Genomic DNA, 16377 nt, shown 5'->3' with positions numbered 1-16377 from the left:
AGGGGGGGGGCCCCAAGTGTTTGACCGGCGGGCACCGTGGGTATGGGCAAAGGGCCGCGCCCGAGAGAGAGTGTGGGGGGGGCCACCGGGGGACATTGGACGCACTCGGAAACGTCAGACGGAACGGGGGGAGCGCGGCCACGGAGAGGGCAGGCAGGGAGTGGTCCGAGCAGAGGACGCCCCTTGGGGAAGTTGTGGGAGGTGTGGGGGACTGTGGGGAGATGTGGGGAGATGTGGGAGATCTTGGGGAGTGTTGGGAGTTGCGGGGAGCTGTGGGGAGGTTTGGGGAGGTTTTGGGAGGTGTGGGTAGGTGTGGGTAGGTGTGGGGAGGTGTGGGGAGGTGCGGAGGAGAGGACGCACTCGATGGCGAGAGCGGCGGCGTAGTCGTTTGTGACGTGAGACCCGTCCGCCTCCGAGTAGAGTGCGGTGTTGAAGGTGGCGGCCTTCGAGTTTGAGGCAGAGCGGGAGAGGCGCAGGAAGAGGGGCTCGATGAACTCCGCGTGCGCCAAAAAGTCGACTTGCGGCGAAGTGAGCAGCTTGGTTGTGGCGCCGACGAGGGTGGCCAGCGCGTTGGAGGAGGAGGGCGAGAGGTCGTACGCGGTGAAGATGGCGGTGAGGAGCGGCGCGTCCGAGGAGAGGAGGCGGAAGGTCTCGAGCACGAGCGCGCGCTGCCAGATGGGGGTGCCTTCCGCCTCGAGCATCTTCCCAAGCGTCACGAGCAGAATCTCCGCCTCTGTGCGGACGGCGCGCGCGTAGCTGAGCAGCAGGGTGGCGGTGAGGTGGCAGGCGCGCAGCGCGTGCTCCCAGTCGGTCACGGCCTGGTGCTGCACGGTGTGCTGCATGCACTTGAGCGCGAGCGGGCAGACGTGCTCGTGCAGGAGGTGACGAAAGTCGGGCTGGCCGAGGAACAGCGTCGCGTGCGAGGCCAGCGTTCGCTGCACAACCTCGAGCGCAAACACCGTCGGCACCGGCGACGAGAGACCGGTGAGCCACTGCGCCGGCTCGCCGGACGCGAGGTCGCACAGGTCCACCACCGCGAGGTACGCGCACCGTGCCGCGACGGACAGCCGCGATAGGTCGCGCGCTGCCGAGGCGGCGGCGGACGGCGCGGCGGCGGCGGGCGGCGGCGCGCGGGGATCCTTTTGGGCGGCGGCCGCCTCTGCAGATGCGAGGTCGAGGAGGAGCGAGACGAACTGCTGCCCCGTCGCGGACGCCGTGTGCCTGGGAGGTGCGCATTTCCCCTCACGTCATTCGTCGTTCAGATTGAATGCGAGGAGGAGATGGTGCCGGGGAGGTGCGAAAGGCGGGGGCACGGATCGGGCTCATCGGGACACATTGCAATGTCTCGCGAGCTGCCCGCGAGCTGCCCGCGAGCTGCCCGCGCGCTGTCCGCGCTGGCTGTCCGCGCAGTCTCTTTCTCTGCGAAGTGTCTGCGAAGTGTTTGTGCGAGCTCTCCACACCTCACGGTCACTGAGCGAGAGCCGAGCAGCGTGAGGCAGAGGAGGAGGAGTTGGGAGACGAGGAGGTCGGTAAGGAGGAGGGCCGGGGAGGAGGCGATCGTCAGCACCGTCTGAAGCACCTTGAGCAGCATCGAGTCCTCCGACGGCATCTGCGCCCGCGCGATCAGCTGCGACGCGATCGCGGGCAGATGGACCGGCGCGACGGCGCTGTGCGAGATCATCCGCTGCACGGCGGAGAGGGCACAGAGAGGGAGAGCCTCCGACTTGCACGCCAGCGCGAGCGTGAAGGGCAGGAGCACCTCCTCCGACGTCGCGACCGCCGCCGCCTGCTCAGCAAGCGGAGCATCCTGCCGCAGCGACTCCTGCGCCGTGCGCAGCCGCTGGAGCGCGCGCTCCGCAGCCTCCTTGACCTCGGGGAAGCGGCGGCGCGCCTCCATCGAGAGGCTCCGCAGGTCGGTCTCGACCGTTCGAAGCAGCGCCATGGGCGGAAAGGCACAGGAGCACCGCCGACAACACTCCTCTGGAGTGAAAAGAATTTTAGAACCGAAGCCTTTCGCACACGCACGATTCACACGACAGACAAGGCGCAGGCGACGGCTTCCTTAGAAGTGAAAAGAATTTTAGAACGAAGACCCCTCGCACAACACTGGGCACGGGACTGGCTCGCACTGGCAATAACACAGGTACACCACGGGAGCCGCCTAACTAAGCGACTCCTGCGAGAGTGGCGAGGCACTTAGCTCCGTGCACCCGCCCACCCCCGCCACAGGCTGCAAGCTCATCCACAACCTGCTCTGCGATTGCCGTGTGAAGAACGACTGAGATACGCTGCTTCTGCAGCCCCAGCCAATTCTTAGTGGTCCAAGTCACCTCATCGAGGTACTGGGCCCGCGTCAGCTTGTTCTGTAGCACGTCCGCCGCCTTCCGGAGGATCTCACGGACCCCCTTTCCGAACCCGCCGAACGATTCGAACAGCAGCAGCTGCACTTCAACGCCCTTTTTTTCCTGGGAGAAGGTATAGTCCCCGCCGTAGGAGGGTAAGGGGGGGTAACTGCCCAGCACCCTGCCCCCCTTGGTATGCCAGCGCCGGGTCCCTTGCCTTTTTTGGCCTTTGTTGTTCCTTTCCCCTTGAAAGCAGCCCCCCCGGTATCCTTATCCCCCCCCCCCCTGCTCCTCTCCCTCCCCCTCTCCCACCCCCCCCCTCCCCCCCTCCCCCTCCTCGCAGTAGGGCCCATGCCCCATGACCCATAGTCGGACCCATACGTCAAGGCACTCGAATAAATAAATAAATACAACGGACATCCCAAGCTAGGGCTGGGTCGAGGACAGACACGTCCCCACCTTTGCAGGATTTTGCAAAAGCGAGGGGGGGAGGGCGCATCGCCGCGCGGAGAGGGCTGGGCACAGGGCACAGGGGATCTCTCTCGCATAGGATATGCACTCGGCGGCACGAGGGCAAGGCTGGGCGTCCTATGTTAAGGCACTCGAGCCTGGGTACGACGGAGGCACCCCCATTTCTTTGAGCCATAGCGCGCACCCACAGGCGCGGCCCTCTTGCAGCTGGACTGTTGGGCAGCTGCACGCGCATGGGAGAGCAACGGAAACTACCCTCACGTCGCCAGCAAGGAAGCGGTCAACGGCAACTGGTACAATGCCACGTTGATTCATCGGCGGCAGCGGGCTGAGCTCGTCCGCCAGCTGCCCATCGTCCCACGCCGAGGGATCGGCAGGCAGGCGGCGGCGGCGTCTCAGAACGAGGCCGAGGAGTTTACTCCGAGGCTGCTCGTGCCTTCTGGAACGAGCACTTTGCTACAGACACGACCGTCTTGGGCGTGCACTTGCGTGGCACAGATAAGGTGGTCATGTCGACACGCCCCGTCGGTGTACAGAGTTATATGCCGCTTATCCGCGCCTACCTGTGCCATGAGCCACGCGCAGCGCTCCGTTTGCTACGTGACCTGCGCGCGGCACTTCCCTCCACCAAGATCGTCGCACGCGACTTGCCACGGAGTGAGAGCTCTCGTAATCCGGTCCTTGATGGGGGCAATCAGAGTGCGGCGGCAACGGCCGGGATGGACGTGCTCCTGGACACGCTACTGCTCTCGCGATGCCACTTTCTCCTCAAATGCGCGTCGATGGTCTCCGAAGCAGCAACCTACTTTTCGCCCGCATTGATCGAAGACTCGTACGACTTTCATGTCATGGGACATCACCCCAAACCCACTTGGATCCATGCGTGTTCAAGAAGCAAGGCTGCCGGCGCCCGGTGAGGGACCGGCCGAAGGGTTATTTTCGTTTTGTAATGACTGCCATGCGCTCGTCTACAGGAGAGAGAGAGAGAGAGAGAGAGAGAGAGAGAGAGAGAGAGAGAGAGAGAGGGCGGCGTCTTGACACAAGATTCGTAGTTGTGTGTGTGTGTGTGTGTGTGTGTGTGTGTGTGTGTGTGTGTGTGTGTGTGTGTGTGTGTGTGTGTGTGTGTGTGTGTGTGTGTGTGTGTGTGTCTCGCGCCTTGCAGTTGCAGGGGGGGAGCGGAAAGGAGGAACCTCTTCCCAAGAGCACCACTCTTGGAGCGCCGCCACTACGTCACTGCCAACAACAAACCTAAAACTTCACGTGACAAACATTATTACCGCCGGAAACGGTAAAAAGCCCACGAGACGTTATACGCACAGCACAACAATGTTACACTTGCCCCTCGGCGCAGCTTCCGTCGCGGCCGCGACCGCCGCCGCTGTCCCCGACCGCGCCATCATCGTCTCGCGTCACGGCGTCCGCCGCCAGTTCCCCAGCTCCGCCTTCAACTTCTCGCTCTACGCGCCCGGCAAGCATTTTGACACGTCGGACGAGGCGTGGGGCGCGGGCGGCGAGGGCATGGGCGTGCTCACTCAGCACGGGTACGCCGCGGTGCAGCGGATGGGCGCCTATCAGTCGGGGCGCTACGCCTCGCTCCTCTCCGCCGCCGACGGCGGCTGCGCCGACGGCGCCGCCTTTGTGTATTGCGAGGAGAACATGCCCCGCGACGAGAAGACGGCAGAGGCCTTCTTCAAGGGGCTCGGCTGCGCGCTCCCGCCGCTGCACTCAGAGGGCGTCGAGTACCTCATCGACCAGGGCTCGAAGCCGCGCGGAGAGAACGGCCAGTGCGCGCTCGGCACGCAGGCGCAGGTCGAGGGCCGCGTCGGCGGCAGCGTGGACGGGTACCTGCGGCTGTACAAGCCGCTGCTGGCCAAGCTGTCGGAGCTCCTCGGCTGCTGCGCAAAGTCGCTGTGCCCGGCCGGGATGGAGAGCTGCAGCCTCGAGGACCTCCCTGGCTCGTGGGACCCCGCGCACTGGTACACCACCTTCTCGGGCCCCATCTATGCGGGCAAGTACTTTGCAGAGTGGATCGAGCTCACGATGCTCAACGGGATGGACTTTGCGTGGGGCAAGCTATCGGTGGAGGAGGTGATGGAGTTCTCCGCCTTTGTGACGCAGTACCGCGCCTTTGAGTTCGACCTGCTCGCAGCGCGCCCCTTTGGCTCCGCCCTCCTCTCCCACATCGCCGCCTCGCTCACCCAGTGGGAGAGCGGCCAGCGCGAGCCGGCGCTGGCGCACGACCCGTCGCCGCGCCTGGTCTACTACGCGGCTCACGACACCAACCTGCTCTACCTCGCCGAGCTGCTCGGGCTCAAGTGGCTCTCCCACGGCTACCAGCCCAACCACACGCCGCCCGGCGGCGCGCTCGTCTTTGAGGCCTTTGGGCCGGCCAACCCCGCGAATCCGCTGGACGAGTGGCAGATCGCGCTCTACTTTGACATCCAGACGCCGCTGCAGATCCGCGAGCTGACGGTGCTGTCGGACGACGACCCGGCGACCACCCCGAGCCGCGTCCCCGTCACCATCCCCGGCTGCAGCACCAAGGCGGAGGACGACCCGCACGCGCCCCTCCTCTGCCCGCTCTCGACCTTCACCCGCCTCGTGCGGCAAGCGGTGCAGCCCGAGTGCATCACGCCGCCAGACCTGCGCGCCTTTGCCAAGGGGCGGACCGCCACCATCTTCGATACCATGCCGGGCGCGGGCTACTTCACTGCCGGCGTCTTCCTCGCCTTTGTGAGCGTCGCCGTGTGGGTGGCGGCCGAGCGGCGCGCCGCTAGATGCCACGCAGCAGGGCGGAGCACTGAAACCATGCGGAATGCGTTGCTGCCTCGACGAGAACACACGGTCACATCGTGGTGACATGCGTGTTGTTGTCGCCCTACCTCTGCACTCCTTTTGTAGGCATGCCGGCGGCGGCGTGCTGGTCGTCGTGAAGGAGAAGGGCGAGACTGTCTCGCTCGTCTCCGTGCCCGACCACTCCCGCGCGGTTTGAAGCGCCCGGCCGTCGGGCTGTGGCACACTTGTGGGGGGGGCTGGCTGAGGCCGGGCTTGGAGCGCGCGCTTTGCAACGTGGCGAGTGACGTGGTGCAGAGTGGGGCTCGCCAGCCAGAACCGGATCTGTGTGGGGCGACCAAACCACACCACGGACGGTGTGGGAAAATGTGTTTGCGCCTCGTGTTTCTTCCTTCACTCACACACACATACAAAGCCGGCCCCCGCCCCCCCCCCGCCCGCCCGTCCCTCGCGGTTTGCATGGAAGGCGCTCGAGCTGCCGTACTTGCTGAAGTGAGGCCACTCGATGCACGCCATTCGGCACAGCAACCGCAGAGATACGCGAACAAATGGCAGCAATCCCGTGCGCCTTCCAAGCTTGCACACAGGCGATGCAGCCGAGCAGTGTGCGCATGCCGCCTTCCATCGCGACCTCCTCCTCACGTGGAGACGACTTGATGAGCCCACCGGAGCGCCTGTGAGCATGCTTAGCATCAACAAGGCGAGATTCTACCTCCCCTTGCAGCTCACCGGGTTGCGCTTCAATGCGTTTGTGTGGAGGAGTGGAGGCGGCGCTGCGCCTCTGATTGCGACGCCGTGGTGGGCACCGCCCGAGACTCGACTAAGACGTGCGCCCTGCGCGGTGCACATCAGCGGACCGGCGTCCCTGTACACTTCTTGGTTCACTGGCTTCCACCATGGGCACTTCATGCCTGACCACATGCCATTGATTCAGTGGCTCCAGGACGTGGGAAGCCCTGGCACGCCGGTGGTAGTCGGCTATAGGACTGACCTACCGGAGGCGAGCATGACATTCCGCTTCCTACAGTGGCTCGACGCGTCGCTACTCACCGGGCGGCGCATTCTCTGGGTCCGGCTGGGCGCCGTCGCCTGCGTCGACTCGGGCGTCCTCCACCTCGCAGCGCCCAGGGTGCCGTCGCCAAACAGCCTGCGGCTGCCGAGCTTGCACCGTAGGACGGCGAGTATGATCTCGCGCGTGCGTCCCGTCGGTACGCCGCCACGTGCCGGCCAGCTTGTTGTGTACTACTCGCGAGCGGACCTCAGCCGGCGCCGTCTGCCATTTGCGAATGAGGCGCTGGTGCTCAGCACCATCCGAGAGAGGATGCGTGCTCATGCACGAGCCGAGACCCTCGTGACCTTCACCGGACGAGGCGAGACGTTCGCTGATCAGTTTCGCACATTCTCCAGGGCGAGCGTTGTGGTCGGCGCGCACGGCGGGGGCATGATGAATGTGGTGTGGATGCAGCCGAGCAGCGCGCGCTGGGCTGACGGCGGGGCACCCTCACCGGCGGCACCGCGGCTCACCGGCTCACCCTGCACCCTACCTCACGTCGTCGAGTTCGTCTGCGGCGCGCGCAGCTCGAGGGTGCAGGCAGGCTGCCCGTTCCGAAAGTCGGTATTCACGTACTTTGGAGGCGCGCCGTGGGTGAACTTCCACCACGTTCTCTTCGAGGCCACGTCGAGCAGCTCGCGGACGCTTGTCAACGCGAGCGACGTCGCTCGCGCGTTGGACGCGGTGTGGGGCGAGTGCAGCGGCTGATTCGAGTGTGATTCGAGAGGTGGGCCTCCAAGCTCCATGTCCATCCCTCTCTGCTCCTGAAGGGGGGGCGGATCATTTTTATTGAGTATACGAAGTGCAAGTACACCAGACGACGCGAGACGAGTCGCGCCGTGACGGGGGGAAATGTAAAGAGGTACATGCGCAGAGGATCGAGAGGGGACTGCTGCCAGCGACCCATCGCAAACGACTACTGGCCATATGCCCGTGATGCGGGGGGCAAGGCGAGACGGGGCGGCGGCGCAAGCGCCGAGTCCCGGCGGCCGCCTGCGCTGCTAGACCATCAGACCATCTCGGTGTCGCCGCCGCCTGGCCAGCGGCGGCGCTCGAGAAGCAGAGGCGCCTTGCAGAGCGGGCATGTGGCGTCGAGCTTCGTGTGCTGCACCTACGCGTGTGTGTCGGCGGCACGGCGGCATCAGAGGGGCGGGACAGGATTGCGGAGCCGGGGGGCGGGACCGGAGGGCGACCCGTGGGCCCACGCGGTGGGGGGAGGGGCACCTTTCCCCCCTAAAAGACAAGCTGGGGGAAATTTTCTTAAAATCCTCGGATCTTCTTGGGGTCCCCTGGGAATCCCGGGGATATTGGGGGGGGTCCCGGGGGGACCCCCTTTCCTAAGGGGAAGAAGGGGGTTAAGGATGTTTTTTCAAGGGAAACCCCCCCCCTTTTAAGAAAACCCCCAAATTGGGGGGGGGGGGGGGGGGCCAAAACCGGGATGTTGTTTTCTCGAAACCTCCTCAGGGGGGGCTCCTATACGCGGCCGGAGTCCCGGCCACACCGCCGAAGTAGTGGATGCCTCACCACACACGAGGCCCTTATAGATTCAAGGGCGGTAGGGGGGGGGCACCCTCGCTCCCGTCGTCTCTCTCGCCCTCGCCACCCCCACCTCGGTCTCCGCCCCCACCCCGGTCGCCGCTGCCGCCCTCGCCGCCACCGCCGCCGCCGCCGCCGCCGCCGCCGCCGCCGTCGCCGCCGCCGCCACCACCGCCGCCTCTGTCCGAGCTGCTCGCAGCTCCCCTCGCCGCCTGGCTAAGCAACCGCATGTCGCGCGCTGTCTCCGCGACGCCGCGAGATCGGCCGCTGTGCTGCGCGGTCGCCTGAGGCAGTTTGCTGGTTGTTGATGCTACGTTTGCAGGTTGCTGCTGCTGCTGTGCGTTTGAGTTTGTGCGTGCGCGCGTGCGTGCGTGTGCGAGAGGTCACACCTGCGCGAAGGTCATGACGGGCAGCCGCCGAAGCACCGAGTCGACCTCGCACGTCTGCGCGCGCTTCTCGTGCATCAGCGCAAAGGTGCAGAGGTGCACGATAGCGCAGACCGCAAAGGCGGCGAGGGCAGACTCGAGGGCGACGCAGGCGCGCTCGAGCGGGTCGAAGCGGCGCTGGAGGTGCAGGACCGCCCAGAGCAGCGGGCCGCGCCCGATCAGAGGCCCGCCTTGAAGGCGCTGGTCGGAGAGGTCAATGACTTGCCCGCTCGGCAGCATGATTGCCGTGTCCTCCCGCACAAACGTGATGTTGATGGGGTTGCGCTGCCAGCAGGTGGTTTGGGAGCGGTGGTGGAGGAAGGAGAGGTGCAAGCCGAGCCAGACGGGGTCGACGAGGCACAGAACCGCCGCAGAGCACACCGCCGCCGGCGGCGACATGACCGGGAGCGCCGCGCTCATTGCTGTCGACGCCGCGAGCAGGCTGAGGCTGATGGTGTGGTACGACCACGCGGCGGGCGGCGTCAGCTGCTCGACGCCCCACCCCTCCTTCTCCGCCTCCTCCGGGTAGGCGTGCAGCTCGGTGAACGGGCTCGACAGCTCTCCGCCAGCGGCGGCGTCGACGGATGCCGGCGGCCCAAAGCAAGGGAAGGCGCCCGTCCGCGGATCGACGAGAGTCGAGAGCGTCGCCGAGATGGTGGAAAGTAGCGCCGTCGTGGAGACGAGGAGAACCACAGTGCCGTGCTGGCTTCCTCGCATAGCTGGCGGCCGGGTCGATCCTGGCCGGCAAGCTCGGCCTCGGCTTCAGCGGCTCCTCGGAGCCGCGCCTGGCAGTCGTCCAGTCGCAGCTCTGTTCGCCGCCCCTTGGGGACCCGCCGTGTGCGCGGGTGGGCGACTGCGCGGCTGGCGGGGTGGGTAGAGAGAGAGATTTTTAGCAATACCAAACAACTCTAACACTCACACGTCATTTGGGGCCTGGAGCCCTGTTCACGCGCGCGCGAGACGTGCAGACAGGGTTGCCAGGCAGGTGAGAGCGAATGGCGCGGTCGGTTCATTCACGCCTCGCACAACAGAGAGAGAGATGCGCTCTGCATGGTGGGACATAAAAGAGAGCGAGTACTTGGGCGAGTAGGCCGTGCGGTCGACGCTGCCGCGCGCGACCTTGCGCGCGAGGCGGCGCAGCTTGAGAACGGCGGTGGGCGAGAAGCCGCCACCGAACGTCTCCGTGGAGCAGCAGGTTGAAGTTGTTGCGCTTGACAAAGATCGCGTCGTGGTAGAAACCGCGATGCGCCTTGACGTAGCCGAGCGTGGCCGTTCTTGTGGGAGAAGGGTTGGCCGGGCTGCCCGCGCGCGCCTTGCAACCCATGTTTAGGCGGCGGGCCTTCTCTCCTCGGTGTTGCCGAAGGCGTAGGAGTGGCCCACGGACTGCCCATGGAGGCGGGCGTGCCAGGCGTTGCCAGCGCCCGTCGAGGAGGTCTTGAGGAGGGGCGTGCCGTCCAGAGCTTGATTTCATTCACTTCATCGCATCCTCCCGACCCAGCGTGGGGTTCTGCGAGGTAGTACTGCCGGGTGAGCTCTGGTTTCTCCTTGTCGCCGTGCACGACCGGCGCGTTGGCCGGGGCGCGCATCGCGTCCGCCCAGGCGGCGAGGACGCCGTCGTGGGGCCGCCGGTGGTGAAGAGCCGTACTCCCCGCACACCGAGAGGTGGTGGAGCAAGGTGGGGCCAACCCTCGTACGGCTCTACCATCCCCATTCAGAGATCAGGACTGGAGCCCCCACTGGTCAAACGCAGAACGCACACCAAGTGGCACACACGCGTGAGCACAACCTGCCAATGCAATGCGATGGGATTTAGGGCGATGCATGCACAACTGTACATGTACATGTTTGTTGTTGTTGTGCATGTGCATGTGCATGTGCATGTGCATGTGCGTGTGCATGTGCATGTGCATGTGCATGTGCATGTCGCGACGCGCAGGGCTCACTAGAGGCAGAGCTCACGCGCAGCCCCGCATGAACGGGCTCCACCTCTCGCTTTCGCGCCAAACCCAACCAAAGGCGGCGGCTGTGACGGCGACGGCGGCGGCGACGTCGATCGAGCGAGGAGAGCGGCGCGACCACCTGTTTCGTGAGACGAGCGAGGCAACAGATAAGCAACGGAGGGGGAGGTGGGGGGGGGTGGGGGGGTCACACAGAGGAGGGGCTCAGCGGCTGCCCTCCCTTGTTCTTTCTGCGCCGGATTTCAGAGTCCTGAAAGGAGTTCGCGCGCATTTGCAGCAATTTGATCGGCTCCTCGCCTCTGCCTACCACCGTCACCAGCGACGATGCAGATGTCTCGCGTAGTGACACTGGTTGGCCTTGTGCTCGCCACGGCTGTGCCAGTTCCCACGGCCGTGCCGGTTCCCATGGCCGAGAGCCACAACCTCGAGATCGAGCACGGCCGCGCTGCGCCAGCAGCAGGCAACTCGTTCAGAGTGTACAACATCAAGCCCCACTACCAATGTAAGCCGGACGGTCCCGGTCCGCACACCCCGGGATGTGCGGACAAGATCAAGCCTGCGATGAAGTGGGCGATTGAGACCGGCGCAGAGATTCTCGTGATGAACGAGGTGGAGGCGCCCAAGGTGCCCAAGCCGGACCCCGCTCATTTCGAGGGCGTCGGCTTCGTGTGCGTCTGCGGTTCGTTTGCGGACCCAGTTGTCGCCTTCATCAACAAAAATACTTTCACGATCGATAACAGCATCCTTGCAGACAACGCTTACACTGACGGCAACCTTCCTTACTTTGACAACATCAACCCCAACGACGTGTCAAAGAACTCGTGCTCGGTTCCATGCAGACCTCACGACACCCGCCCGGGCGGCATGATCCCCCTCACGCACAGGCTCACTGGAAAGAAGTTTTGCCTGGCCATCGGTTAGCGCCGCCGCGGCGCGTCCCCTGGCCCGCGCATGTAGCTGAGTGGCCCTCTGCCTGTTGCCTTGCAGGTACGTTCTCGCACAACTTTGACAATGACCCGCAAGGTGTCGACACCAGCGCCTGCCCAGATGACGGGGAGATCCTGTACGTCGTTGACTCGAATATCAACGGTTCCGGTCAAACGATCTCGATGAAGAAGGCCAAGCAGCTCACAAATCCTGCAAGAAAGTGCGACGCGGATCCCTTCATGAACATCGAGACTGACAACGGCTACTTTTACGACCGCATCGCAATGTGCGGCGGCGGCACCGTTACGAATCCGAGCCGAAACGCGACCCAGCACTGGCCGGAAGGACACGTGATGATCTCTGCTGACGTCACACTGTGAGGCGAACCCCGCTCCCCGGCATGGGAAGTCGCCAGGGTGACACAGCGGGCTCGATGCGAGAACAGCGATGTGTTAATTGCAGATTTTGTTGCCGATTAGTAGATGTAGATGGAAAGCCGAGCGCTTCGAAGTGCGTGCAAAATGTTTAAAATGTACAATGTTGTTGATTGAAATCGGATGCTCTAACTCGAGGGTCGCGAGGGGCTGTGCCATGGCTGTACGTGTGGGGCTCTTCGCGCACACAGACCTTGTTTTCGGGACGTATTTCTTCTCAATAACAAGGCTGTGAACTGAGGCCATCGGGACGCTGCACTCAGCCCGACGTGTGTGCACAACACATCCGGTACGGTGAATGTGACGTAGCGCAAGCCTGAAGCGCCCGCAGCGCAAGCCTGAATACCTGGCGATGCACGAAGCAGGCCCTCACCTGCAGCCTCGCCCTCATCGCACGCTGCTCTACGTGCTCTCCGTTGACGCGCCTCTGCACCACCGCTACCGCTGCATGCAGCGCACAACCCTCGCCGCGCTCGGCCTACAGCGTGGCTTCCTGCAAGTGGACATGCTGCGATCGATCCGGCTCTGGTACGTCTTCGACAGAGCCGCGCCGACGAGCGACGACCTACGCCTGGAGCAGCGGCGTGGCGACGTACTGCGCCTCGATGCAGGCGCCACTTGCCTTGGCAAGGTCATCGCCGCCATTCAGCACGCAGCCACGCGGCGGTTCGAGGCGATGGTGCTCTCGGACGATGACGCGTTCATACATCCACAGCGGTTGGCTCTTGATATTGCCGAGTGGGGCTGGAATCCCAACCTTGTATACGGCATTCTGCGTGGGCGGCCGGGTGGGACGAGCGCCGGATGCAGCACTATGGCTATGGCAACACGCCAGACGTGGTCGTCGGTCGGCTCATGCAGGAATGGCAATTGCGGCGCACCGTGGACGCGCCGGCGACGCGGCAGGGCCCGTTTGCCTTTCCCCTCGGCTTTTGTATGGGCCTCGGCAGCGCGATTGTCGCCGCGATCGTCGCTCAGCTCACGACCGAGCCGCGGCTGATTCGGCTGCAGAAATTCCTCGGCGCGTCGCGCGCCGCACGCAAATGCATGCCTGCGACCGACGGTGGGCTGGGGTACATCCTCGCGTCGCTTGGCCCGGCCACGCCGATTGCATACGTGGACATCTCCTCGACTGCACGCGTCCACTTTTGGCGCTCGCGGAGCTCGGAGAAGTTCCTGCGTGCTGGCAACCTCGCCATAATGCACGGCGCGAAGGATTGGGCAGACCACTTTGCATGGGCGGCTTGCGTGGTGAGGGAGCTGCCAAGCGGTATGCTTGAGCGCTCGAGGGGGCTCACGTGCACTGCCAACAATGTCGGCCTCGATTTTGAATGCCGACGCACCGAGGACACGTGGCGAGCGTGCGCTCAGGCGGGGCTGCTCGCGCGCGCGGCCGGGTCGGCGGACAGGGCGGCCGCCCGGGTGGGGGTGGCGGGCTCTCCGCATCCGGCACAAGGCCCTCGCCAGAAAGCCCATCGCGAGGTCGCGACGCGGAACGCGAGCGTGGTCTGGTGCATGGTGTCGATGTCGGCGTCGGACGAGCGAGCGCGGCCAAATGTCGTGCCGGGCGGGGTCGCGTACACGCGCAGCGTGTGCAACAACGCATCCGAGCCTACCCAGTGCGCAGCAGAGAAGGCAGAACCGCACTAGTAAAAGTGTCCAAACCTCGCCAGAGGACACTGAGGACCAGAACCATCAGCATCACGTGAAAAATCTTAATTCTTAATTTTGGCAGTCGTGATACCCATGAACCATGATGAAAAAGTCATGGCTTGTTCTATATACCTAGCTGACTCGCCAGCGTGACAAAATGTAAAACGTTCATTTGCACTTTGTCACGGATTGGGGAACACGCAAACTCGTCCACCGACCACCGTGCCGTGCCCCGGAGCACACCGGACAAGCTCTCATGGCACGGCCGGCATCCCGGCCCATGCCATGAGGCACTTGGACTCACTCTGCATCCTCAAAGTTGCACCGAATTCTTGTTCCCCAACCGAATTCTTGTGATAATTCGATGGCAGCCGTCCGCCTCCCCCGCCACACGCACAAATGGCTGCGCGCTTGTCGCCCCCGGCCTCGCGGGACGGCTGCCATCGGCTGCCATCGAATTACCACCAGCCATGGCTCTGGAGGATGGCATCTCTATGACGCAGCCATAGTAGATGGCTGAAATGGCTGAAATTGCTGTCCCCCAGCCATCTTTCCCAAGATGGCTACGATGTAGCCAGCTCAGCCAAGAGGGCTCACCTCGAGGCGGGAATGTGGCTGCGGTAGTGAGTCTCCAGCCATGTCTACTAAGGATGGCTGCCGTGTGTGCGTTGCAGCCATCGGGCTGGAGGCTATGGCTGCACTGCAGCTAGCTCAGCCATCCTTAGGTAAGATGGCTGTGGACGGACGGAAAACACCCCCCCCTTTTTTATGCCTGACCCTGGACATGCCTCTCTGGGGGTGAGCTGGGCCGGCCGCCTCCGGGTCCGCAACTCGCACGGTGGGCTCGCGTCCAGGCGAGCATCCGTGGCCCGCGGTTGTCCTCTCGCTGGGCGCGACCGACATGGAGATCCACTGCACACAGATCTGTGCTTTTGGCGCCTATTGCTCGCTCTCTGTGCAATCGCAACGCCAGCGGCCGTGCTTGGAGAGTGTGTCGCGGTGCTGCTGCGTCAGTGGATTGAGCCGCGACGCAGGCTCCATCGGTGAGCTGCGGCGGCGCACCGGCCGCTCCATGCATAGCTCCGGCGAGCCGTCGCAAACGCGCTTTTCCGTCCGCCCGTTTCATCGAGTTTGCCCGAGCGGTAAAATGCAATCGAATCTGCCCGAATGGTCAAGTAAAACTTTGCCTTTCGTAAAAGTTGCCCGAGTGGTCTGTGGGGAAAAAACCAAAATCGAGACGGAATTCATGAACGGCCTGGCAATATGTCTTCCTTACTATTATTAATTGATGCTTTTTGCACGGCTGAGCCCCCCCCCCCCCCCCCTCCCCCGCGCCCATTCCCTGCCCTCTCCCGCCTCGCACTCCGTCAGAGCCCCCTCCCCTCCTGCACGACAGGAATTTTGACAATTAACCAGAAGATCCCCAGCGCTGCTGCTCTTCGACAAATACGAGGGCAAGGTGGGCATCGCCGCGGGGAGGTCGCGCGGCGGTGGGGCGGCTGAAGTACGTGGACAACAGTCTCACCTGCTAGGGATGGGGGCTCACCACGTGGTCAGCCAGATCAATGTGGCCGCTTACAGCCTCGCGGCTGGCGGAAGGTTGGTGCACTGCTGGGATTGGCCACCAAGCGTGGAGACAGCAGTGGCATCCTTTGAGTCCCCTTTGCCGCGATGGTCATTGGACGGCCGCGCCTCGTCTTCTGGCGCGGGCCTTTCTGGGTTTCTCCCGATGTGCTCAGCACGTTGCTCCGCCGATGCCGCACGCCAGCGGCACTCGGCGCTATGAGACGTGTCATCCCAGGGCCGCGTATACAGCTGTATGGCGGTACATGCTTCAGGCCGGCACCCAGCAGGACGTCGGATTATTGCCTCGCACGCGGGCCAAGGGCATGATGCTACGGGTCCCCAACCAATATTGGATCCGGCAGCGTGCGGGGGACGACGTGCGGGCGGCTGAACATCTTGCTCGAGCTCTACTTTGACGAAAATGACTTGATGGGCTTGCCCATCCCGGAGTGGTTCGACCCCACATAAATCCGAGACGGTGACGGGATGCTGTCGTACGGTGGTCTCAGGCCCAGTGAGGTAGTGCATCTGACTATCCCGGATCCTGCTGAACAAGCTCCTCTTGTAGCTCGATCGGTCACACCGCCATCGCCGCCGGGGAGAGGGGGGACGACACTGCTTCGGCAGCGTGCACCTCGATCCTGCACCGTGTTTGTTATGACCCCCCCCAATGAACACTCCAGTGAGGGTGGGCGAGACGATCGAGGGGTCCCGTACCATGCGGAATCGACCCTATCCAGTGCTCAAGTGCTCAAGATGGCTGTGAAGGAGCACTTGGAGGAGCCAGCACAGCTTTCTGTGTCATTTCCGAGGTTAGCCTCGCGCCGCGCCTCCGCCTTGAGGTTACCGCTGGCGACTGGCAGCCCTGGGCGTGCTCATGCCGAACGCCACGCAGCACCGCGGCTTCTGTGCGCTCGTCACGGAGACACCAGCTCCACTTGGTGCGTGCGAGAGCCGCAGCGAGGGCATCCTCACGCTGCCCAAGCAGCCCCGTGCGATGGCGTCCCGGTTGGCTCGGCATCTTGCGCTGTCAAAGCTCAGGATGCACCGCGCCGGTCGCCGTGTGCTGGAAGACGGAGGGTGCGACGACCAATGCACGCAGCGCGCACTCCGGCAGCAGTCGGCGACCGAGGCGTGTGTGGCGGCGTGCGAGGCCTGCTCGCGGTGCCGATACATCAGCGTCTCGGCGGAAGCCAACGTCTGTGCCTGGTACTCGGACTG

At 64.2% G+C, this 16377-nt stretch overlaps 4 protein-coding genes across 4 annotated transcripts in view; 3 read left to right on the top strand and 1 right to left on the bottom strand.

The window, feature by feature from the left end:
• The window catches only part of EMIHUDRAFT_223134 (hypothetical protein), a gene marked incomplete at both ends in the record, with an annotated part of 7141 nt that extends 5199 nt beyond the window's left edge, over positions 1–1942 (bottom strand). Inside the window, 2 exons of the mRNA XM_005792313.1 lie at positions 357–992; positions 1568–1942. Of these exons, the coding sequence (XP_005792370.1) occupies positions 357–992; positions 1568–1942 (1011 nt within the window). The remainder of the gene's footprint in view (positions 1–356; positions 993–1567) is intronic.
• Positions 1943–4139: 2197 nt separating this feature from the next.
• Positions 4140–5805, top strand: EMIHUDRAFT_108711 (hypothetical protein; the record flags this gene model as incomplete). The annotated part of the gene is made up of 2 exons (XM_005792312.1): positions 4140–5668; positions 5715–5805. 2 exons carry the CDS (start codon positions 4140–4142, stop codon positions 5803–5805), a joined length of 1620 nt encoding a protein of 539 aa, XP_005792369.1.
• A 5035-nt stretch (positions 5806–10840) lies between these two features.
• On the top strand, positions 10841–12024 carry EMIHUDRAFT_439774 (hypothetical protein). Its single transcript, XM_005792311.1, has 2 exons — positions 10841–11492; positions 11564–12024. The coding sequence occupies exons 1-2, from the start codon at positions 10901–10903 to the stop codon at positions 11881–11883; spliced, it is 912 nt and encodes a 303-aa protein (XP_005792368.1). The 5' UTR covers positions 10841–10900; the 3' UTR covers positions 11884–12024.
• A 361-nt stretch (positions 12025–12385) lies between these two features.
• Positions 12386–13587, top strand: EMIHUDRAFT_223128 (hypothetical protein; the record flags this gene model as incomplete). Its single annotated transcript, XM_005792310.1, has 2 exons — positions 12386–12697; positions 12748–13587. 2 exons carry the CDS (start codon positions 12386–12388, stop codon positions 13585–13587), a joined length of 1152 nt encoding a protein of 383 aa, XP_005792367.1.
• Positions 13588–16377: the final 2790 nt, after the last annotated feature.

This window comes from Emiliania huxleyi (assembly GCF_000372725.1).
Source record: "Emiliania huxleyi CCMP1516 unplaced genomic scaffold EMIHUscaffold_108, whole genome shotgun sequence".
Taxonomy (NCBI): Eukaryota; Haptophyta; order Isochrysidales; family Noelaerhabdaceae; genus Emiliania; species Emiliania huxleyi.
This window is presented reverse-complemented; position numbering and strand designations above follow the sequence as displayed.